The sequence below is a fragment of the Pteropus vampyrus genome, unplaced genomic scaffold (genome assembly GCF_000151845.1).
Source record: "Pteropus vampyrus isolate Shadow unplaced genomic scaffold, Pvam_2.0 Scaffold44, whole genome shotgun sequence".
Lineage (NCBI taxonomy): Eukaryota > Metazoa > Chordata > Mammalia > Chiroptera > Pteropodidae > Pteropus > Pteropus vampyrus.
In genome coordinates, this window is record NW_011888825.1 from 3,801,904 (window position 1) to 3,828,501 (window position 26,598).

At 36.7% G+C, this 26,598-nt stretch overlaps 1 protein-coding gene and 1 pseudogene across 1 annotated transcript in view; one reads left to right on the forward strand and one right to left on the reverse strand.

Annotated features, from left to right (window-relative positions):
• DNAH9 (dynein axonemal heavy chain 9) overlaps positions 1-26,598 on the forward strand; it is a 327,356-nt gene that overhangs the window by 208,296 nt on the left and 92,462 nt on the right. Inside the window, exons 44-49 of the mRNA XM_023529851.1 lie at positions 3,473-3,635; positions 4,880-5,003; positions 16,247-16,389; positions 16,736-16,897; positions 17,103-17,336; positions 26,259-26,519. Of these exons, the coding sequence (XP_023385619.1) occupies positions 3,473-3,635; positions 4,880-5,003; positions 16,247-16,389; positions 16,736-16,897; positions 17,103-17,336; positions 26,259-26,519 (1,087 nt within the window). The remainder of the gene's footprint in view (positions 1-3,472; positions 3,636-4,879; positions 5,004-16,246; positions 16,390-16,735; positions 16,898-17,102; positions 17,337-26,258; positions 26,520-26,598) is intronic.
• On the reverse strand, positions 20,426-20,544 carry LOC111738920 (annotated as a pseudogene).

A 26,598-nucleotide genomic window follows, 5' to 3' on the forward strand; every position in this document is an offset into this window, starting at 1 on the left:
GTGTGTGTGTGTGTGTGTTTAGTCTTCAATAAGCCAGCTTCCTCCAGCTGTGCTGTGGTACATCTACAGCTTTTGTTTTTAATCTCCCAGAAATTCAGTAATGAATTAACTTAGACTGCCTTGGTTTTCTGGCCCAGCAGCCCTTTAGAATATTGATCTTCTTTTTAAATTTTGTAATTTAAATGCAGAGTCCTTTGCCCTCGTCGGAGATTGTTAATGAATCCCCAGCTGGAATCTAATGCTGACAGTTGCAAACTTAACCATTCTTCTTTGGAAACTTCATCACTAATGATGCATTTTCCATTTAGACATTGAATAGCATGAACCATGCTAAGCTGAGTTCAGGCCTTCCAGAATACAGCTGGGTATTGGACAACCCAGAGAACCCAGTTTGACTTCTTCTCCTCTTCTTCCTTCTCCATGCTTGCCTCTCTCCTTCATTAATCCATTCTTACTCCCTCTTTTTTGAATCAGAAAAGAGGACCTGGATATCTTAGCACCACAGTTTCTCCTTCTATCATTGTAATCAGGCACCATATTATCTAAAGTAGACACAAAGCATATGATCCCTTCACCTAGCATTATCAACAAGTATATACATTACCCCAAATGTGGTGCTGAGTCTAAGGTATGATAAGGCATGCATTATGCTTCACAAAAATGTATAGAATACCTTCAATGTGTTAGCACTATAGAGAATGTATGATAAGTATACATACTTTTCCAATGTCTAGAACTGTGGTTTAATAAGGAAGCACAATAAGTTTAAATCTATCTGATACAAGACAGAGTACGAATATCACAATAAAATAACTATAAAGTAAAAAAGTAAAATCAAAAAAGGATTAAATGTAGATCAATAAATAACCCAAAGATTTAAAGGAATAAAGTTTAACTATATAAATTTAATGACATACAACTTTAAGTTAAAAATCTAAAAATTTCTATACATCTAAAATATTAAAACTAAAATATAAATGTGATAAATTGGGGGAATATTTTGAGAAATAATCTACAAAAGAAAAAATGCATAATTATTAATTAGAAAAATGTTCAATTCCAAAGAACTAAAAATTAAGCCACAATATTTTCAAAACTGGCAAAGATTTAAAAAATATGTAAGACCCAATGTTAACAGGATGGGGGTAAGACTCTCCTACCTGCCTGAGGTAGGAGTTACTGACTCACTTACACTTCTGCTAGGGTTTTCTTTCAAACAGCAAATGCATCCCATAGGAGAGATGAGGTAATAAGGACCCCCAGACATTTAGTTTATTGATGCTAATTATGACCAAGTGATCAATAAATACAAGAAATTTTCAGTAATAAAATTTTAAGCCACAGAATCTCTTTAACATACATGCTCATATTTTGTTGATATGTCAAATCCCTCCCACCGAAACTTCCTTCAAGCTCTTCCTCCAAATTGAGATTAGCTAGACCCTAAGTTGCTCTACACCCAATTACCATTACTTAATTTGAATATGGAATTTCTCATTATAATATCATTAACAAAAAACAGGAACACAGGATTGTATCCTATACAATTCAATCTCAGATGTACCCTCTGCTCTATTCGGTTGGACTTTACTTGAGTTCTTGTTCTGTACACTCTTTTGATCACAAGATCACCAACACTTGTTGTCTCTTCCTCCTTATCCATTTCTCCACAGTAGCTTGATTACTGTGTTATGTATCCTCAAATTTAGTGATTTAACAAATTTAATTCAACTAACATAACCTAACATATTCTTATTCTCCAATATAATAGATTCATCTTTTGGTCGATTCTACTTAAGAAGAGTATAAATTGGTTCTACCATTCTGGAGCTTTTTAGTATAACTCAAAAGCCTTAAAAACTGTCTTACTGGTAGATTTGGCAGTTTACTCCTAGGAACTTATCCTATGAACATAATTAGAGATATAAACTAAAAATATTTATATAGCATTATTTATAGCTGGAAAATGTTGAAAATCACCTAAATACCCAACCGTAGGCTATTGCAGACAAGGAACTTATTCTATATAACAGAATTATTATTTCACCATTAAAAGTATGGTTTAGCAGATTACTCAGTGGCATAGGGAAATAATCGCAGTATACTACCAAATGCAAAAATTATTTCAAAACACTATGTTCAGTATGCAATGTGAACCTAGTTTTGAAAATGTACAGAATAGAAATATGAGTTTTGAAATATAATAACTGTATGTACACATAATTTATACTCATAAACATACAGACAGTAGAAAAAGTTCAGAAGGACATATAATTAATGTCAATAGTGTTTATTGCTAAATACTATAATTATAGTTCTTTCTGTATTTTATGCATTTGTATATAATGAATAGTCATTGTTTTTAAGAAGAGAAAAGATAAGGGAATAGGAGTCATTCTTATAAAGAATGTAGGTCAACCAGACCTTGGCTCTTGACTTCATTTCTCACATTGCTTATAATGTTTTCAACTTCATCATCAGAGTAGAGATCTGGGATCTCTCCTAAGAAGAAATGGAGTACAGATGGGCAGCTTTAGCATCTCCCTGCATGATGCAATTGTACATGATAAGTTATGTACCCTTGGGACACAGGCCTTTTGGTTTTTAGGCCATGTTCTATCACTCTTGCTGGTACCAAGGAAAATCAAAGAGAAGATTAGTGGTGTATCTTGAAGGAGGAGCTGTGACACTTTGATGAAAGAGTACCATTTGAAGAGAAGCAGGAGGAATGGGTTCCTCTGGAGGGCATGGGGCCTGGGAATATTTCTGCCTTGCTGGGGTGAGAACATGGGCACTGATAATGGTAAGTATAGCTGCAAAGGAAAGACTCCAGAAGCCAAAGAAGTGGGCGTCTTGTAGGTTGACATTAAGAATCCACAAATATTCATTACAAGGGCATCAACATCCAGAAAGGATAAAAGAAGGAGAGGTAAGAGCTATGTCAGGACTCTTTATTATTCTGCTGACTTTAATTTTGCTCCTTCTCTACTAAGAGCAACAAATTGTTTTGTTCCTTCTTGTCCTCCATCCTTCAACTGATTTTTTTTCTAATTGTATACCTTCTACTTTTCTCTTATTCTTGCCCCCTCCTCTTACCTAAAAGTACAGGTAGGTGAGGAAAAAGCAGAGAGATTTTGGCAGGGTCAGGTTTGGCTGGGGAGGAGCTATAGGATGAGCCCTGGTCTTCTCCTTCTTGCCCATCACCTGCCCCCTCCAAACCTGTCTGACTGCCCTCAGCTCTTACTCGACTGCCACTAGTTTACCAGAGGCTTTGACATAAAGCAAAGCAGTGGCAACTTCAATCCACTTGGGCAAGAAGGTGAGGCCAAGTCTGGGAACAATTTAACTCAAGTTTCCCACAGCCCAGCCCATGATGAGTTTCCATGGAGGAGTCCAGTTCTCACTCATTGTGCATGCTCCTCACGGAGGAAAGTCTAATGGAAGCAATGTGCTTCTGCTTTCTTCTCTTTAGCTGCCACATCAATCGTATCTTGGAGTCCCCACGGGGAAATGCATTGCTTGTTGGCGTAGGAGGAAGCGGCAAGCAGAGTCTGACAAGGCTTGCGGCTTTCATCAGCTCCATGGATGTATTCCAGATCACACTGAGGAAAGGCTACCAGATCCCAGACTTCAAGGTAAGAAGGCCAGGCAGCTGTGTGGAGGAGACTCAACCTTCCTTCAACTACCCTTCCATCAGCACCCTGTCACCCTTAATCAGCCCTTCAATTCTCTTGTCCATTAATCTCTGCTTAATTGTCCACCCATTTTCTTCTTAGGTTCTGGGCTGGTTACATGAGGAGCTCTTTTCTCATTAGTTTCAGCATGATAACACCGGCCTTCTCAAAGTCTGTGTTTGTGAGACCTCGGCTGCTTTAGTTACATCTGTGGAGCCTCAGCTCTTGCCCAAATTGGAAGCACATATATATAAAATTCAGCACACAGCTCTCTAGCAGCTCTAGTAGACATAGGTGGTCTAAGCTTTATAAGAAATTCATATTTTAAAAGACAAGTTCAGTGACCACCAGCCACTGGGACTTTCAATGGCATTTCCTCGTTTCAGAGATCAGGCACTTAGGAGCTCTGGAAAGTGGAGAAAAGCATTATATACAGCTTTCAAATGTTATTTTGTCCAATCCCCTCCCTTTTATCTATGGCCACAACAGAGACATGTAACATCTATCAGGATACTGCTCTTGCTGTCCCTGGGAGAATTCTAGCAGACACTAAACCATACCTACCCACCTGCCTTCATAATCGCTCACCCAGTGATGCTCAATGCTGCTCTAAAACCATAGCTCAGCTTTTGATGATTTGGCTGTGGTTCTCAGCCTTGGAGATATATACAGTTTAGTTAGGTCATTCTGTAAATGCAAAATTCTCATATGCACTATCTGTGTTCTCTTTTTTAGAAGTGCCACCATAAAATATAGTCATTCCCCAGTCCAGTAGCCCCAGATAATTGACATGACTCTTCTGTCAAGACCAAGAGCAATCATTGCTTTCTGGGGCAGGCTATTCACTTCTATGATGATATGAGTAACACAGATAAACAAGAGAATATCTTTGTCCTTTGGAAAGCTGTTACTTCTTTGTATAAAGCAGAAGTTCTAGAAGCTAATACAGGAGCCACAGTGGTTGTATGAACTAAAGATCATCACTATTTAATTTTATTTGGCCATCTCTACTGAGATTGAGGCCTTGGAATGAGACATATTTTTCTGTCAGTATAAGATAGAGTTCCCCCCTACCTCCTGTTGCCATTTTGCTTTATTTCCCCTGAAAGTAGATAAGAAAATGGCCCCATTCCTAAAAAGTGGTTGAGACTCTCTTTTGAGAAAGCTCTCTTTTCAGAGATCTCTGATATTGATTGTTTTTGTAGATGGACCTAGCCAGCTTGTGTCTGAAAGCCGGGGTTAAAAATCTCAGCATGGTGTTTCTCATGACTGATTCCCAAGTGGCTGATGAGAAGTTTCTTGTGTTCATCAATGATCTCTTGGCATCTGGTAAGAGACTCTTCGCACTTGAATGTCTAATAAATTCTCCCTGGAGTTGAAGCCATTCTAAAGTGGAGACTTGGTCCACGGTGAAAAAAGCTAGGTCATAGAAATGAGGGAGAAAACTGATACAGCAGAGAACTCATTCATCAAGGTCCTAGGGTTGATGCTGGGCCCGTGTTATGGCTCTTCCATTTTTATTTCATTGCAAAATGGACAATAATCATCGAGCTCTTTTAGGGAGACTAGGTCTGGTAATAGAAGAGTGGGTTAAAGGCCTGCTGTTTCCACATCTCCATATCTCAGACAGAGAGAAATTAGAATGTGTGCAGTATTTCAAGTATGTTAGGTATCAACAGAGAGTTACACAGAGAACATGCACACACAAAACTGATAGAATAGGGCAAGATTAGGTTGTCAATTCAATTAATCAAGGATCTAGAACTTTATGGAAACCAAATGGAAACAGGAACAGTATCTCTTCATGGTTTTCCTTGGTTTCCTAATAACTTGATAGGAGCTGTCAACAGTCCTGTGACACTATCAATGCAAGATTGGACTTCAATGGAAAGTTCACATCTTGATAGTTTACTGTCCTTATTTATTCTTATTTATTCGGAGATTCAGGACTTATGTCAACCATTCTAGAAAAAATTATATATATAATCTCCATCCAAGCTATATAAATATATAAACCTAAGAAGACAATATCATACATAAATTATACATTTTCAGAAAGGTGGAGTGTGTATACATTTATATTAATTACAAGGAGTATAGAGATTTCCTGGCTCTTAAATCAGATTCAGCATCTACAAAACCACCTTTTAATCTGGGTTAAGAAAATAGTAGGATGGCTCCACAGTGTAGTGGTTAGCATGTCTGCTTTGCATGCAGAAGCTCCTGGGTTCATGCCCCAGGTGGAGCCACAGGCCAGGCCCTTTGGGTGCACCAGGCCCCTCAGGTGTGCCTGGCACCTCGGATGCACACAGCGAGTGTGTGGGAGGGGACACCCTGCCTTCAGAGATCCAGTTCTTAAGGGGAAATGGCAACATCCATGGGTTAGGAGTGGAAGTTGGGGGGTGGGAGATAATTAAAAATGGGAGGTGGAAATAGTGCACAAATGTTCCTGAATAAAATATCTGCCTCCAGTTTTCCAGCATTTCAGAAAGCTCATTTCTCTATAGTCCTCCTTCTGTCTCTTTGACTGAATACTCTTTAGTTTATAAAGTCCAAGGACCGTGATTATAATATATTTCTTCATAGTCTATCTCATGCCATATATATTACATGATGGGTCCTGCTGTATAATTCCTAGGAACTTAAATGCTTCAGAATCATTGTCGAGTGCCCTTGGACCCCAGGCCATTTTACTATCACATCTATGAAGAGCCACTGGTCCTTGAACAGATTACTCACTAGCAGGCTCTGTGAGCAAACTCTTGCTTATTTCTGATGAGAACCAGAGTTCCAAGTTCTTACTGTGCTGGCTCCAAGCATTACAATGATCCCAAAGTCTCATTTCTTTCCCAACCTACCCAAAATAAGTTAGTTTTATATCCAGGAGTTTGACTACTAATTCTTATATCTTTTCTCCTCCAATCCAATAATATTTTCCTTTGCTAAACACTGTCTTTTTAACATCCTACCATCTTCTACAACAGTATGTCACCTGTAACATTGCCTCATCTTTTATCATTTTACTAAATAATGAGAGATTGGTCCAATTACCATTCCCCCCTGAAGCTACGCCCTAAAGTCTAATTTTTAAAAGAATCAGAAAGAATAAAATTGTGCTCCTATTTTATCCTAAGATACTTACAGTTTTGGAGATGCCAGGTGTGTTTCCAGCCTCACCCTTTACCTCAATTGGCTCCAATCCAGCCAGGTCACCTTCTCCTAAAATAATGTTTGAGACATAGAAAATGTTACATTTTTACCAATTGATATTTTATTTTATTTCTCAATTAAATATTTTTAAATTTTTCACTTAGAAAACAACTTTTTTCCAAGTGCAGTTGAATTTCTGAAGCCCTATCCAGTGAAAATTTAATACAATCAGCCTGCCTCAAAGTCATGGAGTTTCAAGTTCATATTTCCCTTTTAAGGCTTCTATATAAAAAACAAGATTTACACACGCATATTAAAATGTATATACAATTAAAAGTAATACTTTTCTAATCTTTCTTTTTTCTTAACTACTTTGACAAGGAGAATAGAACATATCTTTGTTCTAGTTTTCCCTGTCAAATAAATAATTTTTGGCTAGAAATTAACTGACTACCAGTCCAGGCAGAGGTACGGGGATCCTTTAGAACCTCCCCATCCATCAGTTTTTCAATTTTATGGGATTGTGTAGTCGTTTTATTCTTGCATAACACAGTAGAGACTAGGAAACTATACATTAGGCTACCTTGCCACTAACTCATTATCTCATCTCTATCTGATTATCTACAAGTCCTATTAGGTTGACGATAAAAGAACTATGAGTGAACTCCACTGATTCAGCTCTTTCCAAAAAACATCTTCCTCAGTGACCTAATAATCTCACACCACAGGCTATCTGGTTTCCTCCCACACTTCTTTAGCTCACTGTTTCATCCCTTGGTTTCCTGATATCATTTCCTAAATCAAACCTGTATGGAAACTCAGCTCGTGAATCTTACTTCTGACACCAACTAAACATTTCAGAATTCTTCATTATGCCAGTTGCATCTCAAGGTGGGTTATAGATTGACAGGAAAAAATCTTACACACAAAGTGATCAAATCCTGCCCTAATTAACAAAAGATTCATAATTGTATAAGAAGTAGGGTGGCCACCCGGGTCAGAGCAAATAAAGCATATCTTTGATCATTTTCCTTGGCTTACCAGAATTTTTAATGGAGGTCATGCAGCTGCTGGTGAAACTATGGCTGAAATGTTTGCCATTGCTGAATGTGAAAAGTTTCATTCTTTCCCTGTACTTATTGCCCTATATAATAATTCCTGAAGAATGTACACTGGCCGTTAAACTCAGGTATTTAAAAAAAATTCTTGCAAAATTTGTTCTCTCTTGGTTCTTGAACCAAACTCAATATCAGCAAGTTCTCATCCTAAACTACAGGGAGAAAATAGAATTATTCCCTGGCTTTCTGACATAACACTGCTGCCTCCAGCTTTCCAGCATTTCAGAAATCCCATTTTACTGCAGTCCCAGCTAAGAGGACTTAATCTGCTCCAGGTGTGGCATCTCTTCTTTACCTAACTCTGCCAGATTTCCCATTTTACTTTGGGATCTTATCTTAGGACTTTCCTTTTGCTTTTCAAAAAGCTTAATTGTTTACTGCAAATTCAAGATTTCTCTTCCCTGGACATGACTGGATTATTCTCTATTCATATCAAAACTATTTATTAAGCTCTCATGTTCTAGTCAGTAAGTACTGTGCTCAAAAATGAGTATCATACAGCCTCTATGTGATCTATTAGAATAGTTTATAACCAATTATGGCCTCTCTCATAAAGTCATAACCTCTCTCATAACCTCTCTATCTCTGAACCAGGATTTTTTAAATATTTGGTCCAAATCTTCTTTTGGTATATAGAACATGAAAGGATGACCTCATCTCCAACGTATTTAAGATTAGATCAGAGATTGACATGTTAGTGGCCTGCACATATCACACAAGAATGTGGAATCTGGAAATATTTGTAACAGACTTGGCATTGGATTGTTCTTCTCCCATAAGTAGCCGGAACTAGATTTCCTGATGGTCCATCTATGCTTTACATAAGCTAAATTTTGGCCCAATTTCCCTGAAAGGAAAAAAGACAAAGTGTGGGGCAAAAGAGAACCCATCAAGCATGCACCAGATCTCCTAAGCATACTTTATGGTCTCACTGGATCTGTTCACTAGACCATTCTCAAACTACAGACAGTGGAAATTTAAACCAGCACCTGGTTGGTTCTCTAGCTGCCAAACAGAAATGCCAAAAGAGTAATGCAAAAAGATGCTTGTGTAATCGGCCTCTTCTTTTCATCATGATACTAAATTCTCATTCAAGTTATTTGAAACTAAGTCTCTGTGCATTCTTCTACATTGCTAACCTATCCCTCACTACTTACATCCAAGAGATAATCAATTGCCACCAATTTTTACCCCTTAACCATTTCTGAATTCATATCTTCTCTATCATGGCTACCAGTGATCTTTTCATTTTTTGCTTGAACAAATGCAGATACTTCCTAACTCATCTCCCTACATCCAGACAATCTCCCTCCAATCCGTTCACCTTACTGCTTCCAAAAAGGTCTAGCTAAACTATAATTCCTACATTAGTTGCTAACTGAATGCAGGATAGGACACTTTTGTAAAATAAAAAATAAAGTTGCTGTTGATCTGCTTCCTTCCCTCCCTACTAGCCTCACGTCCTCCATTATAATCTAGTAATTCCTGGCTTCCTGAGATAACACACTGTGCTGTTTCCTGACATCCTTACTTACACTGTTCCTTTTGAACCTAATGCCATTCTCCTTCTTTGTCTGAATTAACTTCTACCTGGAACTAGATTACAAGATTTATCTTGGATGTTATCTCTGTAGGAAATCTTCATTGATCCACTGTCACCCTGAGGAAGGAGAGAAACATCCCTCCATGTTTCTATAACACTCAGTGGTTGTACATACCACCATTGTATTGAAACAACATTGTAAACTTCTGAAAGGCAGAGACTGTCGTTGGTTAAATTTTTGTTATTAAATAATCCAGTGATACAAAATATAAAGATTAAATACCTACCATCCAGTTTAGGAAATAAAATAATACCGATATAATTAAAACCCTCTGTAGAGACTGTGTTGTTTTCATCATTAATATTGCCAGCACTTAATGTATCTCCTGGTCCATAATTAGCCTTCAAGAGGTATTTGTTAAACGGAGGTATAGAACATCATGAGAATGATGTGCTATCTTACATATAAGATATTACTGTTGGATATGTGCTTAAAGAAGTTTTCCAGCCATATATAGAGAGAGGCAGGAGTACTAAGATAGTCCCTACACTCCCTTGATTTTTCTCCTATGAGACCAGAGAAATGATTTTGAAAAATGTTAGGCCTAGATGGAGTCAAAGCCCTTAAGCCTGTGTGCCACTAACTGATTCATGGAGAATCTAACCCTTAACTTTGCCCTTTTTATCACCCAGCTCCATTAACTGAACCATCTTATACGATCAGGATCTTCTTCACCAAAAGTAATTTTAACCTCTGAGAGGCCCAGACTAACAAAGAGAAGGTGATGGATGATTAGTCTGACTTACAAAATATTAGGACACGTTAATGACCACATGGAGCCTGAAAGCACTTGGAGACAGAAATAGAGTTTCCCAACTTAAGGTCTCAGGAGGAAACTTTTCGGATATTTAAATAACCTCTGCATCTGCCACATCACAAAATTCCCTCTGGCAGTTCAGTTATCTGCTTTCAGCATGACTACCTATATCATACAATAAGTGAAAGGAATATTATCAGGAGAAATTGAAGGAACAAGTCTGAAAATGCAAACTTTGCTCCCAAGAGATATTTATCCCCGGATATTCCATCTGGTGACCTTCTTATTGGTTCTTGGGATCTTGTGACAAAAAGCACTACCATCATAAAAACATGGAAAAAGTCTCTCAATGGCCTGAAGGCTTTCAACATCTTGGCACTAAGGGTTTCACATAAACCAAGGTCAGCATACTCTTTCTATAAAGAGTCAGAAATAAATATTTTCAGTTTGGCAGATTGCACAGTTTCTGTCGCAACTATTCAACTCTGTCACCATAGTGAGAAAATAATTAGACAATACCTAAATGAAAGAGTGGCCAATAAAACTTTATTTATGGATGTTAAAATTTAAACTTTGTAATTTTCACTTGTCATTAAATATTATTTTAATTTTTACAACCATTAAAAATTGAATAAACCATGCTTAGCTTTCAGGTCATACAAAAGAGAGGCAGAGGGTCAGATTTAGTTTGTTTCCTCAATATCTGTGATCTTATACATAAAATACTAAAAGAACATAAAAGCTACATATTTCAAATAAGAGAAAAGTGAAGGATGCACACTCTATTGTTAAAAATGATACCAAAGGGAACTAACTCAATTTCTCACTGGAGGGATCTAAGATATTAATAGATAAGGAAGTGCAGATATCAGAGAAGTAAAGGAGAAAGGAATAGACCATCAGCCCCTTAAGTCAGACGAATGTGGCTTCTGCCAATTCTATTGGACTGTTTCTCTTTTTAAGACTGTCATGAACTTTTTGAATCCTAACACAAGCTAAATATCATTTCATTTTCCTAGCATTTTCTCTGACCTCTATTTTTATCAATTGAAGTTGAAGTGGGTTATTCCATTAATAAGATATTAATTTTGACAAGTTATAAACAGATTGTTTTATATGCATGCTATGAAATATCTTAATGAATAGAAATTAAATCAAGTTGGCTCAATTAAGGAAAAAAGTAAATGATCATTTTTATGATAATTTTTCATTTTGACCTTTTAAATGATTAAATCTAATTAGTATAAAACTCTTAGTAAACTGGCTGAATTTGTATGCCAGATATTTGTTGAAAAGTTGGCATGAATTTTCTCCATATATAGTATTTTGAGGAAGCAGCCTCAATAATGAATAGAATTATAATTTTCATCATTCTGATTAGTTATAGACCATTTGCCAAACCACCCCTCTTTGGGGACCTCACCCAAGTCTACAAGGAAGTAGCATTGGTAGGGTGACTCTAATGGCTTCTGCCATCTCTAACATTTCTATGATGCTAACATTTCATTGTTGGTTATGGAGGAAAGAAGAAATATGTGGATTTGGAGAACTTTAAAGGGGAGCTTGTATATAAGTCCAGGTCCATATAGCTTCAATACCTACCTAAAACCTTGTATTGGAAATGTAAAAGAGTTTTTCTGAGACCCATAGAATATCCTGGAGTGAACCACATCATATCCAGTGTTTTCAGATTTTATATATACCAGTGCTTCCTTCATTCTTACCTCCCTCAATCTCATTTCTCTCATTGAGAAAACTTGCATCATTTAGTATCAGCTTCACAACTATCTTTACACCTACCTCCCTGTCTGTCTCCAGTTCTTTGCAGTTTTCTCCTTTCTTTTCATATAACTATTTCTCCTTTCCAAGGCCAACTCTTCCATCTGAGCCAGGTGCCTACCCTCTGATTCCTAATTCAGAATTTTGTTCTATTCTATCTGTTCTTTCCATTTCTGACACTTTCTCACAGTTCTCACATTCCTATCACCCATTTATGTTTTTTATACTTCTTTACAAATTATTTTAGATATACAGAAAACAAAAAAACAAACACCCATGCAATTATGAACATTGCAAAGTAGAAACTTTCAGTGTGCATATGCAAGAGTTTCTTTACAATAGGTACCCAAAACATAGATTACTAAATTGTCTGGTTTGTGCATTTCACCTTTACTAAAAAATACCAAGTTGCTCTCCAGAGTAGTTGTGCAAATTTATTCTCTGACCAGTAGAGATACCTTTTTTCTCTCTGACCATTACCCATTTCTTCCTAACCTCACAAACATTCAGTTTATCTGATATATTAATTTTTGCCAACAGGTATGAAGTGAAATATCATTATTTTCTTTTTCCTTATTACTTATGACCTTGGAGCATCCTTTCAAATATTTATTGGCTATTCCTCTCCTGAGTTGCCTGTTTATATAGTTTGCCCTTTGGTTCTTGGATTCTTTATCTTTTCTTATGGGTTTGTAAGTGTTTTTACATATCCCCAGTACTAACCTTTTGTTCATTATATGGATTGTAAATATCTTTTTGAAGTCTGTATCTGACTTTTGTCTGCTGATTTAGTTTACATGTTATAAAACGTCAATCTTTTTTATGCTTTGTGCTTTTTGTGCTCTTTCAAAAATCTTGTCCTATCTAACACCATAAAAATAATCTCCTATATTTTATTTTTAAAATATTACAATTTTACTTTTCATATTCATGCCTTTAATTCACCTGGAATATATTTTTGTATGGTGTTCTAATTTTATATTTTAATATTAATATTGAATTAGCATGACATCACTTATCGATTAGTTCATTACTTATGTGTACACTGATTTTTATTATCAATTACCTGTTTATATCTGGATCTGTTTCTAGGTGTTTCACTCATTGTTCTATTTATTTACCCCAGTATCACTTTCACATTGTTTTAACTAACAGTTTTACAAGGAGACTTGATTTCTAATAAGGCAAATCCAAATCTCTCCTTCTGGTTCTTCACAAATATCATGACTCTATTTTACCCTTTCCTCTATTATATAATTTTTAGAATATATTTGCCAGGATCAAAAAAGAAACTCATTTGATTTTTTTATTGGAATTGTATCTTTGTGATACTGGTAACACTGAATCATCCACCCATAAACACAATATTTCTTTTCACTTATTTAGAGTTTTATTTATTTATTTATATATTTCAATAGTATGTTATAATTTTTACATCAAGATCTTGCACATCTTTTTGTATATTTATGACTGCCTGCCTTACAGTTTTTATTGGTATTCTAAATAACTTTAAAAATAACATTTTTTTGCATAAATGCCATTTTATTTCCAATTTTGATTTTGTATCCAGCAGCCTCATTATAAAACTCACTTATGAGTTCTGATTGTTTATATGTATATTCTCTGAGATTTTCTATGTAGAAAATTAGATTTTTAACAATAATAACTTTATTATTTTCTTAACTATCCCATACATTTCATTTCTTTACCTTGACTTTTTGCATAGTCTAGGACCTCCATATAATGTTGAATAGAAAATATGATTTTCATGCTTATCTTGTTCTTGATTTGAAAGACAATATTTTAGTATTTCATCGTTAGATACGATGTATGCTTTGGGTCTGGTATAGCTATATACTATTAGATTAATAGAAATCTAATTTACTACTAGTTTGCTAACAGTTTTTAGAAATTTTACTCATTAATTTTGATGGTTATATTGTTTTATTTTTTAATCTATTAATATAGTAAATTATTTTTCTATATTTTCTAGTATTTAACCATCTTTACATTTCAAGAATAAACCCTACTTGGTCATTATATATTTATTTTTATATATTTAGTTAAGATTTAAAAAATTTTTATTCATCATATACTGCCTTATTAATACAGTATTTTATCAAACTTTCAGATTTTGGTAAAAAATAATAATATCTGGTAAAAAAATAATAATAATAATTAGAAGTAGTTTTAAGTATATTTGTATTATTAGGAATGAGGTTGAGTGTTTGTTCATATGTCTGCCAATCTGATTTATACAAATGAAAAAGTAAGCCTAGTTCCAATGTGCATTTCTTTTATTACAAGTGAGGTAAAGCATTCGTTCATATATTCAAGACACATTTGTATTTTCTGTACTGTGAACTCTTTTTGTATCCTTCACCCCATTTTTTTTGTTGAATTATTGAACTTTTCCTTTGTTTATAGAGAGTTTTATATTTTAAGGAGATTAGCTATTTAAGTATAATCTGAATTAACATGTTTTCCTTTTTTTTTGGTGAGAGCATTTAGTTCTACCCTCTTGACAAATGTCAATTATACAATACAATGTTATCAACTATAGTCACCATGCTATACATTAGATCATCAGACTAATCATCTTATAACTTATAAAAGTTTGAATCCTTTTACCAACCTATCCCCGTTTTCTCCACATCTCACCTCCTGGTAACCACCTTTCTACTCTCTGTTTCCATGAGTTCGAATTTTTTTTTTTTTTAGAATCCACGCTTAAGTGATACCATGCAGTATTTGTCTTTCTGTGTCTGACTTATTTCACTTAATGTAATATGATCAAGGTTCATCCATGTTGTCATAAATGATAGAGTTTCCCTCTTAAAGAATGAATAATATTCCATTGGGTGTATATACACCATATTTTCTTGATTCATTCTTCCATTAATGGACATTTAAGTTATTTTCAAACCTTGGCTACTGTGAATATGCCGCAATGAACATGGAAGTACAGATATCTCTTTGAGATAATGGTTTCATTTCCTTTGGGTAAATACTCAGAAAGGGGATTGCTGGATCATATGGTAGTTCTATTTTCAATTTCTTGAGGAATCATCATACTGTTTTACATAGTGACCATACCAGTTTACAATCTCACTGACAGTGTACGAGGGTTTCTTTTTCTTTACACTCTCATGAACATTTGTTATTTGTTTTTTTTAATAATAACCATTCTAACAGGTGTCAAGTGATATCTCATTCTGCTTTTGATTTGTTTTTTTTCTGATGATTAGTGATGCTGAGCATCTTTTCATGTACCTGTTAGCTATTTGTATGTCTGCTTTGGAAAACATATTTTCTTAATTGTTTTTTTGGGGGTTTTGTTGTTGTTGCTGTTATACTTTGCCTATGGGTTCTCACTATGTATTTTTATATAAAATTTTTCAGTTTACATGTGTCAAATTTATCTTTCTTTTAAACACATCAATTTTGAGTTACAGTTAAAAAGTCCTTCCTCATTCAGAGGTTATAAAAGTATTTCCCTCATTTTTCTATCATTTTATGTTTTTTTAATAGTTAAATCATTGATATACTTGGAATTTTTCCTAGTGTACAGTAAAATATAAGAGTCCAAGCATAATTTTGTTTAGATTCCAGTTTTCCTAATAATAGTTCTTAAATTTTCATCTTTTTGCCAATGAGTTAGATGTCAGACTGACACTAAATTCCATGAAGCCACCCCTGCTCTCTCTCCTTTTTGTTTAATAAAAGGTGATAGCATGTTCTTCATAAATATATGGACTTATTTGTATGTTTCTCATGGATTTTTCACCAAGTCTTATAGCTATTTTATATCTGCTTTAATTCTCCTGTTAAATATTAAGCTCCTTATAAACACAATTTCTATAATAGTAATCAGTGAATACATGCTTTAAGTAAAAGAGGAAAAGACAATTGAAAGCTCTTGTGCTACCAGTTAACAACCCAGGAAAAGAGGGTGCTATACACCCTGTTTCATTCTTTGACATATTATTTTCCTGCCCCGGGTTTGGAGTAGATACAGTGTCTGTCTAGTTTCACCAGCAAGAGTGATAGAACATGATCTAAAAACCAAAAGGCCTGTGTCCCAAGGGTACATAATTTATCATGTACAATTGCATCATGCAGGGAGATGCTAAAGCTGCCCATCCGTACTCCATTTCTTCTTAGGAGAGATCCCAGATCTCTACTCTGATGATGAAGTTGAAAACATTATAAGCAATGTGAGAAATGAAGTCAAGAGCCAAGGTCTGGTTGACAACAGAGAGAATTGCTGGAAGTTCTTTATAGATCGCGTCCGACAACAACTGAAGGTATAGAAGAATTCACTGCCCAAGGTAGACAGGCCCAGAGATGATTCATGGGAGTCTCTATGGATGTTTTGGACACAGCTGTCCTCATTGATTGTCTTTGGAGTTGGGAATGAGGGTGCAGTGCCTTTCTCAACCTTTGCAAGGCTGTCCTTTTCATCTGTTTCATGCCTTGTGCAGGCTCAGATTTCTTCCTTCCTTTGCTAAAAAGGCTGGCTAGCATTTACAGATTTTCATCTCTGTTGGAAGTGCTTCTCGATTTTCTAGGAAATTAAGAATCCAAGGCTATATTTTTTTATGAGTACTTCTCTGATACCTTTTTGGTTCTCCCACCCTTCTGACTTTTCAGGTGACTCTCTGTTTCTCCCCTGTGGGGAACAAGCTGAGGGTCCGCAGCAGGAAGTTCCCAGCCATTGTGAACTGCACAGCCATTGACTGGTTTCACGAGTGGCCTCAGCAGGCGTTGGAATCTGTCAGCCTCTGCTTCTTGCAGAACACTGAGGGTATTGAGGTGAGAGGGAAAGGGAGACACTCCTCAACATCCTTTCCACCTCAAGGTACAAGGAACTCCATGTCCAGGAGTTTAAGGTTCAAGTTCAGGCTTAGATAGAGTTGTTGGAATAACTTTCCGTGTGATGAAGCAATGGGGGAGTGAGGGAGTCATTTCCAGTCTTCATGGTCAGACTATCTCTTTATTTCCTGCTCTTTGATTTTAGCCCACAATCAAGCAGTCAATTAGCAAGTTCATGGCTTTTGTCCACACAAGTGTCAATGAAACATCCCAGTCTTATCTGAGCAACGAGCAGCGCTACAACTACACAACTCCCAAATCATTTCTGGAGTTCATCAGACTCTACCAGAGCTTGCTGCGCAGGAATGGAAAAGAGCTCAAGACCAAAATGGAGCGGCTTGAGAATGGGCTGCTTAAGCTCCATAGCACTGCTGCCCAGGTGAGTGACATCTTTTCAATCTCTCCTTCCTGCAAGGGACACAGAGAGAGTGGGAGCGACCCCTTTCCAGAGAACTGGAAGGATCACAATTGAGGTTCAAAAATTATTCATGCTCTTCCAGGGGCCCTAGTATCATCAGAAACAGTTCAAAAAGTTAAGGCAGAGCTATCTCAGCAGAACGGCACAGCCTCAGCTTCAGGGTCGGTCAGCTCTCTCTCACTGATGCTAAAATCCCCTAGAATACCTCTTCTCTCTCTCTCTTTGCCATCTCCTCCTTTTCCATTCCTTTCCTGTCCTTTCCAGCCCAATTCCCTTCCATCTTCAAAACCAAAAGAGATGAATGGTTGAGAGAAATGGTTGCAGGTTATACTAACTTTCTTTGGTTTCTTTTGTCTTACAGTGTTACCTATTCAAGAGTCATTGGAACTTAATTTCTTAAACAAATTCTGTCTCATTTCATGCATTTCCTCATATATTCCTAAGTGGCTGGTCACCAAAAGAAAGCCCCTGTCATCTTGTTCTTATTATATTTTTATACTTACTTTTTTCCAAAGGAAACAAGTTTATTTCAGTCGATATATTATTTTTCCCTTGAGAACTGGGGATAACTCTAGCACCTTTTCTGCCCCTATTCATGCTCATCATTGTTGATCACTCGATGGCCTCTTTCTGTGCTCTGTTTACCTGAAGCCAGCCTCTCATTAAGGTGGTGAAGTTCATGCATTTACACAATTAAACTAAAATTATGATCAGTTTAACTATGGGACATCACAGGTTCCTGTAGATATCTAAGTCATTCATTTACTGTCATTTACTCAGAGCTTTGCCTTTAGAATAGCTCTATTAAAACTTCTTCTGACTTGTCTTTTCTCCCCACTTCAGTTTCTTAATTCACTGATGTACTGTATCTAAAGGATTTCAGTTCACTTAATAGAATGCAGCGAGCCCTTACATTCAATATTCATATTCTTTCTTCTGCTTAGAAAATTTTTCTTCTCTTATATGGTTTTGTTCATAGCTCTGCTCTATTCCAAGAGCAATGATTAGCTGGAATCGGTTCCCTGTACCCCATATCTATTATGTGCTCACACATTTTTTTCATCTCTTTGGCCTTTTTCTCTACATTGTAGGCAAGCTTTTCAAGTTTATCTTCATCAATACTAATTTAATAGTGTGTAATATTGCTTCTCCTTCCTATGCTTCCAATGAAGATTTAATTATACTATTACATTTTTAATATCCTAACAGTCCTTCTTCATCTCATCCTTTTTACTTCCCTATTGCTTTTTTATTTCAGTCTGTTTTCCTGCAACTATATTACAGAAACTGTTTTATCGTTGATGTAAAACCACTTTCTTTACGTTTTTTCTAGTTCCAGTAATGGGCCATTTTCAGAACTGTGTTCTTCTTAGTCTTTAAGATGTTATTCCTTTCCTTGTTCTGTACTTATATAAAAATCTTTTTTAAAAAATTATCTTTAGGCATGGTAAGACATCTGTTCTAACTCAATGATTGTTAACAAATGGCATGTGACAATTATCTATGACTCTACTCTCTTTCCATTCCTGTCATGACCAATGCCCCTTCTTAGAGCTATAATTTAGGGTAGATTGAAATATACAGATCCCACCTAGCATTTTACCTGGTATATACCTTTGTTTTAGAAAGACAGCATCTTCTCTTCCAAACACTTCCTGATTCTCTGAACCTCTGAATGTGTAGAGAGCAGCATAAGAAAGAATCCCAGAATACAGTGCTACCAGATTTAACATCTCCCAGCCTTTCCTCTTCCTGTTTCTCCCAGCCCACAGTACACTCAGAATATTCTGCATCCCCACCAGCCCCTGCTCTAACCTCCTACCCACTTATATTCTGGGAATCACTGATCAGTTTGTGTAGAAGATATTTCCTAGGGAGCAAACATAGAAAAGGTGCTCTGACACTCTTACAGAACTTATTCATTTTATACACACCCTAAGTCTTGGAGCAGACAATGAAGAAAGCATAAATATCTGTTTTCTGTATTAGATGGTCTCCATTTAACAAAGAGAAGCCTGCTTGTACCATTAGGTGAATCCAACTCTATCTGCATGTAGTTAATGGAGAATCCCTCCAACTCTTGCCATCAGTTTTAGTTTCTTCTCCTTCTATCTTCTCTTCTTCAGTGAATAACGCTTCTGCTTACTCAGTTACCTAGGCCAAAAACTAGGATATTATCTTTGACTTCTCTTCTTCCCTTGCTTCCCACATTGAAGCATTAACAATTATATAAGTTTTCTAAATATCTCTCAAATGTACCCTTGTTGTTGTAACCCCTGTTTTTAGTGTCTTGATTTAGACACTTCTTATCTGGCTTATTTCAATAAATCGAACTCTCAAGTCTCTCCCCCACATCTAACCTCTTATGTTACCCATCAGGCCAAATTTCTTGTGGTCATCCTTGATTCTTCTCATTCCTCTCTTTTTCTCATAGCCTACACCCAGAAAAATCACTATTGGTTCTAACTCCAGATATGCCCAGAATTCCACCACTGTGCACCTTCTACACTGCTTCTACTCTAATCTGAGCCACTGGCATCTTATTAGGAAGCCACAATGCCCTTCAAACTCATCTGTCTGCTTTTATTTTTGTCCCTCTGTAGTCTATTATCAACCAAGCAGCCAGAGTGATCAATTTAAAACATAAATTAAATCTTGTCACTTTTCTGCTCAAAACCCTGAAATAATGATGCCCTTCATTTCCCTCATTACAGTGGCTTTCAAGGCTCCTCCCCAACCCTGCCCCATTACCTCTTAGACTTCATCTTCTGCTATCTCATCCCTGTGACATTATTCTCCAGCCACACTGCCTCTTTGTTCTTTCCTCAGACACATCAGGCTTTTGCATTAGCTGTTTCCTCTACCTGGGATGTTCTTCACTCTAACATCTCCATGGTTCACTCCCTCATCTATTTTATTTTATTTTATTTTATTTTATTTTATTTTATTTTATTTTATTTTATTTTATTTTTGGGTGAGGCAACTCTTGGTTGACCTCACAGATTGCAAGGACCTTGTCAGTTTACAATCTCTTATTTTTTTATTTTTTATGCCTGCAGCACCTGGTCTTCCTAGGTGGTCTCCCATCCAAGTACTAACCAGGCCTGACTCTGCTTAGCTTCCAAGATCAGATGGGATTGGGCTTGTTCAGGGTGGCATGGCCGTAGATGCCCTCATCTCTTTTAATTCTTTGTTCAAATGTCACCTTCTCAAAGAATCTTGCCCTGATGACCCCATTTTAAATTGTAACCCCATACCACCCCTAATCCTCTTATTCTACTCTACTTTACCTTTTTCCTATAGCATTTACCCCTGTCTAACATATTATGTAATTTATCAATTTGTTATATTTATTTTTTGTTGTCTATCCCCATTTGTTGGGTACAAGCTCTATAAGGACAGGGATCCTTGTCTGTTTTATTCACTGATGTTTCTCAAGTGCCTGAAAACATGTCTGGACAGAGTGGGCACTCATTAAATATTTGTTGAATAAATGCATTAATTAATGAATAGCATTCTATTTAGTTCTCTCTGAATATATTCTGGCAGCACTCTAGACCAGCACTCTCCAATAAAAATATCCTGCAAGTCATGCAAATTTAAATTTTTCTAGTAGCTACATCAAAAAAAAGTAAAATAAAACAAGTGGATATTATTTTAATAGAATATTTTAATTATATATAATTTCATCATATATTTTAATAACATATTCTACTTAACCAAATATATCCAAGCTATTATCATTTTAACATATAATCAATGTAAAAAAGTTGTTAATGAAAAATTTTCCATTTTTTTTCTGTAAGGCTTCAAAAGGTAGTGTGAATGATGATACTTACAGCACATCTCAATTGGAACAAGCCACATTTTAGGTGCTCATTAACTACATGTGGCTAGTGTATACCAAACTAGGCAGCATGGCTATGGACCAACCTCTATCCTGCTCTTAGAGTGATCGTTGCTCAAGCCAGACATCTGAGTATTCTCTTTTATAGGTCTTAAGGATTTAGACATTACAGTTCAGATTTTCTGATCTTTTTTAAAACATTTAAAATTATATCCTTGCATATTGCTCCACTATTTTCTTTCTTTATTCAACCACACTGTACCCTGAAGTCCAACAATGCTACATGGAGTTCCCCCAACATTCCACAGGCAGTTCAATCTCTCTATCCTTACGTGTGCCCCACTTTATCAGCTCATCACTGTCAAGACCTAAACAATTTACTATCCCCCTGCTCAGAAGCCCTTTCATAGCTCTGAGTAGTTATGCATTCCCTTCTTTGTGTTTTCATCCTTGAATTATGTTTATTCTTTTGCATATATTATGCTATAATGTCATCAGTCCTTCAAGGGCAGAAATCAGGAATTATTGGCACATACTAGGTATTCTATAAGTGGATAGATAGGTAGATGATAGATGGATAGGCAAATAAATCAAATGAATAAGTTCTAAATAACCCACAAGCTCAGAGTATGAATGAAGGATGGATCTTGGCAATATTGTACACACACGATATATATTCCATACTTATTGATCATTATAATGATGTTTCTTCTTATAAAAATGGTATTTAGTGTTCCTAACCCTGATATAAACCCTTCATCTGGAATCATTTCTTTGGTAGAAAGGACCAAAGCACATCATCATAATCTGGTATAAGGATAATGACTTGAAGTATATTGTATCAGTATCCTACTACCCAATTATGACCACTTTTGGTGTTCATAATCTGATGGGAGTAGACTAAATGAATCTCACAGCTCTGGCTCAGACTCCAAATTTATTTAGCAATAATAGTAGTATTAGAAGTAGTAATGATGATGGTAATAATGACAATAATTAACAATTATTATAGTAATCTAAAGTATAGTAGTCTAAAGTAAAGTATAGTAATCTAAAGTTTGCAAACTTTAGATATAATCTCATGCTTAAACTCAACTGGTCGAAAATGTAACTATTTTTCTATAACTGAATTTAATTTATCTCTGGATCCATTTTTTAGTTTAACAGTAGAAAGCTCTTAATATTGCATTTCAGGCTGACTCAATTATTTCAGGTTAAAAATTTATTTAGTCTTTGGAGGGTAGTTCAAAGTTCTAAATCTACTTCTGGGCTGTTTCCCTCTGAAGGGTATTTTCCTCCTCATCTCTGTGGAATGTCAGGTTTCAGGAAGCAGATGATGAAACATCAAGGTATAGGCCTCCAGTTCCCATTGGTTCTGATCATAGATAGCTGGTCCTGCTGGGTCTTTAGGTGGCACCATCTGCCTGCTTCAGCTTCAGCTGGTCTTCACAGTAAAAATTGTTTTCTCTCTCTTAATACAGTCAGAGGTCCAGTCTCGGACTTGGGTCTCACTTTTTCTCTCACTAATATTTCAAAATCCACTGCCATCCTCACTTCTGTATCTATCTCAGATGTATTCATGAGGAAGTAGGGCTGTTGGATTGAAGAAATGTTCACAAAAGGCCTATAGGCCACTCCTCATGGATTTAATCCACATGTCTGTCAATCTGAAAACTTTTAAATCAGTTTATCTTAGGGTTTCAGATAATCTCAGGCCACCAAACTTACCTGAATTTGACAGTTAATACAATGATGTATTCATCAGGATTCTTTTGGTTGCAAGTGAAAAAGTAAAACGGACTCAAATTCACTTAGCAAAAAGAAAAAAAAATAAAAAAAAGGAAAGGACCAGAGGGGAGGGAATGACAAGACAATGGAGGGAAAAGGGACGGGAAGGGAAGGAAGAGAAGAGAAAGAGAGAAAAATTTTAGATTATGTGATATATTTATGAACGTTTTTGATGGCAAGTAACCAAAATCCAACTAACCAAAATAAAAATAAATGAATTGATTCATATAACTGAAAAATACAGGATAGAGCTTAATTTGGACAGGGCCAGTACTAGATACTCACTACATATTCCTGTTCAGGCAGGCAACCTCAGACTTGTATTCTGTCCTCTTTGCAACTCCAGTATAAAAAGGAGTGTCTCTTTCCCAGTATTTTCCATCGAGTTCCTGGGTTAAAGGTCAAGCTCTAATTGGCCTCTTTGGGTCATTGGTTTGCCCATAGTTGAACTAATTTCCGTGAGTTGAGTACTCTTTGGCTAAGCCAGGATCAAATGACAACAATCACTGGAGTCAACTGCACCTAAACTTCAAGGACTAGGAAGGGTTAATTCACCAAAGGAAAATTAAACTATGTTATCAGAACAGGGATAAAAACTTTGTATTGGTCATGCGGACATAACAAATATCTACCGTAGATGGAAACATCTATATCTAAGAAGAGAGCCTGCTTGAAGTCCAAATTTATATCAGAAAGTGTTGTATAACTGTGTGAACTCAGAGTTAAGAAGGAAGATGTCTTTAGGCCTCTCCTTCTGGAACTCTGGGGAGAAGGTTCTGGGAAGTTTGACCTCTCTTTCTAGCACCATGAGCCTGATCCTTGAAAAAGGGACAGTCTCCCACCACCATCTTGTCATTACCCCTCTCAGTCAACATCCTCCCACTTACCACACATGGTCAATATTCATGGGGCTAGCAAAACTGAGGGAAGGAGTCTCTTTGGTGTTCATAGCATTCTTCCTATCTAGATGTGGGAGTGTCTAAATTAGAAGAGATCCAGATTATGGTTCAAATGCTCTGAATAAGGAAATAAGAGAAAAGAACAAGTTTTAAGTAACCTATTTCAGTGTCCTGCTGTATTGCTAAAGAGCCACAAAATACATCTGAGTTATGCCGTCTCCAGAGCATTGTGGGGAATGGCCTAATTCTGACTGACCGGACCCTCATTGTTAATCCATGTCACAGTTTAAAAGCAATAAAGCTCCCATTCACCATGTAGGTGATTACTTACCTTGGGCCTGAGGTCATAAGCCATATCTGCAATCAATAAAACAAATAACAACAACAACAAAGGAAAAAACTACTTCAATTTTCTCAAATCTCCCAAGATTTAAAAAGAAACAAAAAGTTACTGATGTGTTTGCTGACTGGAGTGAGTATGTGGTTCAATCATTTTGATTTACAATTGCATCTTTGTCCTTGTAGAAATAACTCTGCAACTGAACAATGGGAGATGGAAATGGATTAACCTTATAACATGGGGATATAAGATGTGTTCTAGGGAGCAGGCCTCCATTCGAGGTTAATGCAAAGTCTTCAGTTTCTATGAATATACAAAATTAAAGAGCATTCTTTTTTCTTTTTTTTTTTTTTGCTTTCTTTTTCTTTTCTTTTGATCTACCATGAAAAGGGTGTTATCAGCAGCGTCTAAGCTTTCGTTTTATATTTCCCCTTATGTATTTTGCATCATAAAGCTTTTAAATCTGTTTGATGTGTTCCAGGAGCTCTGAAGTAATCTTGGGTGTTGCATAAAATAGACTGCAGAAAAATAAAAGACAAGAGGTCATTCTGGAATATAAAGTTTATGGGCCATATTGCAAATACAAATGGCTTTTTCATTTTCCAGAAATAAATAAATCTGAGTCTTCTCTTTGCATGTAAAAGGGGCATAACACTGGGCCAATGATTCTCAAACCTAGGCATACATCAGAATGCATACCCAGACAGCTTGTTAAAACACATATTGGGAGGCCCCACCTCCAGAATTTCTGATTCAGTAGGTCTGAGAATTTGCATTTCTAACAACTACCCACGTGCTGCTGATGTTGCTGGTCCATGGACCTCACTCTGCAAATCACCACATTCTACTAAATTGAATGTACATAAGAAACCATTCCTCTTTCTCCAGCTGATCAGAGAAATAGTTTACTAGGTGCTGATATCACCATCGATTCATTACTGCTTCCAAAATGCATATGAACATGGAAGTTGGTTGGGGAACCCCACTGATCTGGACCATTGGAATTCTTGCTGTCCCACTTAAACTTGGTCAGCTATAAGGAATGTGAAAACAAACAATGACCAACCAAATGAGAACAAGCAAAAGCTCTTTATTCAGAGCTGCTCTAGCAAGGGAATCATTTGCATTTTGGCTGAGACACAAAGGCAGAAAGATGAGTAGGAAAACTCTATGGTAGGAAGAAAAGAAAGTCTTCAGGTATGCCCCGATAAAGACTGTGGCCTGCAGAAGCTGCAGGTAGGCTAACTAGAAGTGGGGCATCCTGTGCAATTGGTCAGGGGAGTATGTTTGACTTTCTCTGGTTTGCCCTAAATTGGAGGCAGAGATAAAAACTAAAGAAATTGTCAGTTATTAATCAAGTTCTGGCCATTTTGGGTCAACTGTTACAGAAGTTATTGTTTGTCTTCCTGAATTTTTACCTGGACGGTAGTCTTATTTCTTACAAGTCTGACTTACAGCAAGCTGACATCCTGAACTGGTTATTGTAGGTAATGGTTGGTTTCCTGAGCAGGTTTCTGCAGATTGTAAGTCAGAGTTCTGCTTTCATTTATGGTCTGGCCACTGTCTGTTCATATATTCAGTCTCTCAGGATGCACAGCGTACACTCACTTTTTATAGCTAAATCCTTGGTATACTCCACAATGGCCAATTTCAATTAAATAATGACTGATTTTTATTAAGGGCCTCCTATATGCAAAGAATTATGTTAGGCACATGTATTTTTATGACATAGGCACCAATGTCAGTAAGGAACAGCTGGAGTTATTTGGGCATCAAGGAGAAAGGTGAGTGTATGTGTTGCTTAGAATCTTCCACCATGCTGACTATAGAGGGGAGAGGAAGAGGAAGTCCATTATTCCTTTCCTTTCTGAAAGTTGGAGGAGCTGAGAACTTAGTTTTACACCATCACATTAGGATTTGGTATGCTTCTCTGCTCTGTAGAATCAGATCTCCAGGGCCATGTCTGAAATGCCTTTACTCCCTGTAAGCCTGGCACTCCTCTGCTGCAGGTGGATGATCTGAAAGCCAAGCTGGCCACTCAGGAAGTGGAACTGAAGCAGAAGAATGAAGATGCAGACAAGCTGATTCAGGTGGTGGGTGTAGAGACTGAAAAGGTGAGCAGAGAGAAAGCCATGGTGGATGAGGAGGAGCACAAGGTGGCCCTCATCATGCTGGAGGTGAAGCAAAAGCAGAAGGACTGTGAGGAAGACCTGGCCAAAGCAGAGCCAGCACTTACAGCAGCCCAGGCAGCTCTCAACACCCTCAACAAGGTAGGATTGTCTGCCATGCCTGCTTATCCCTCAGGGGGAGGAGCAGATCCCTCTTCTGACCCAAAGACAACTCGGTACC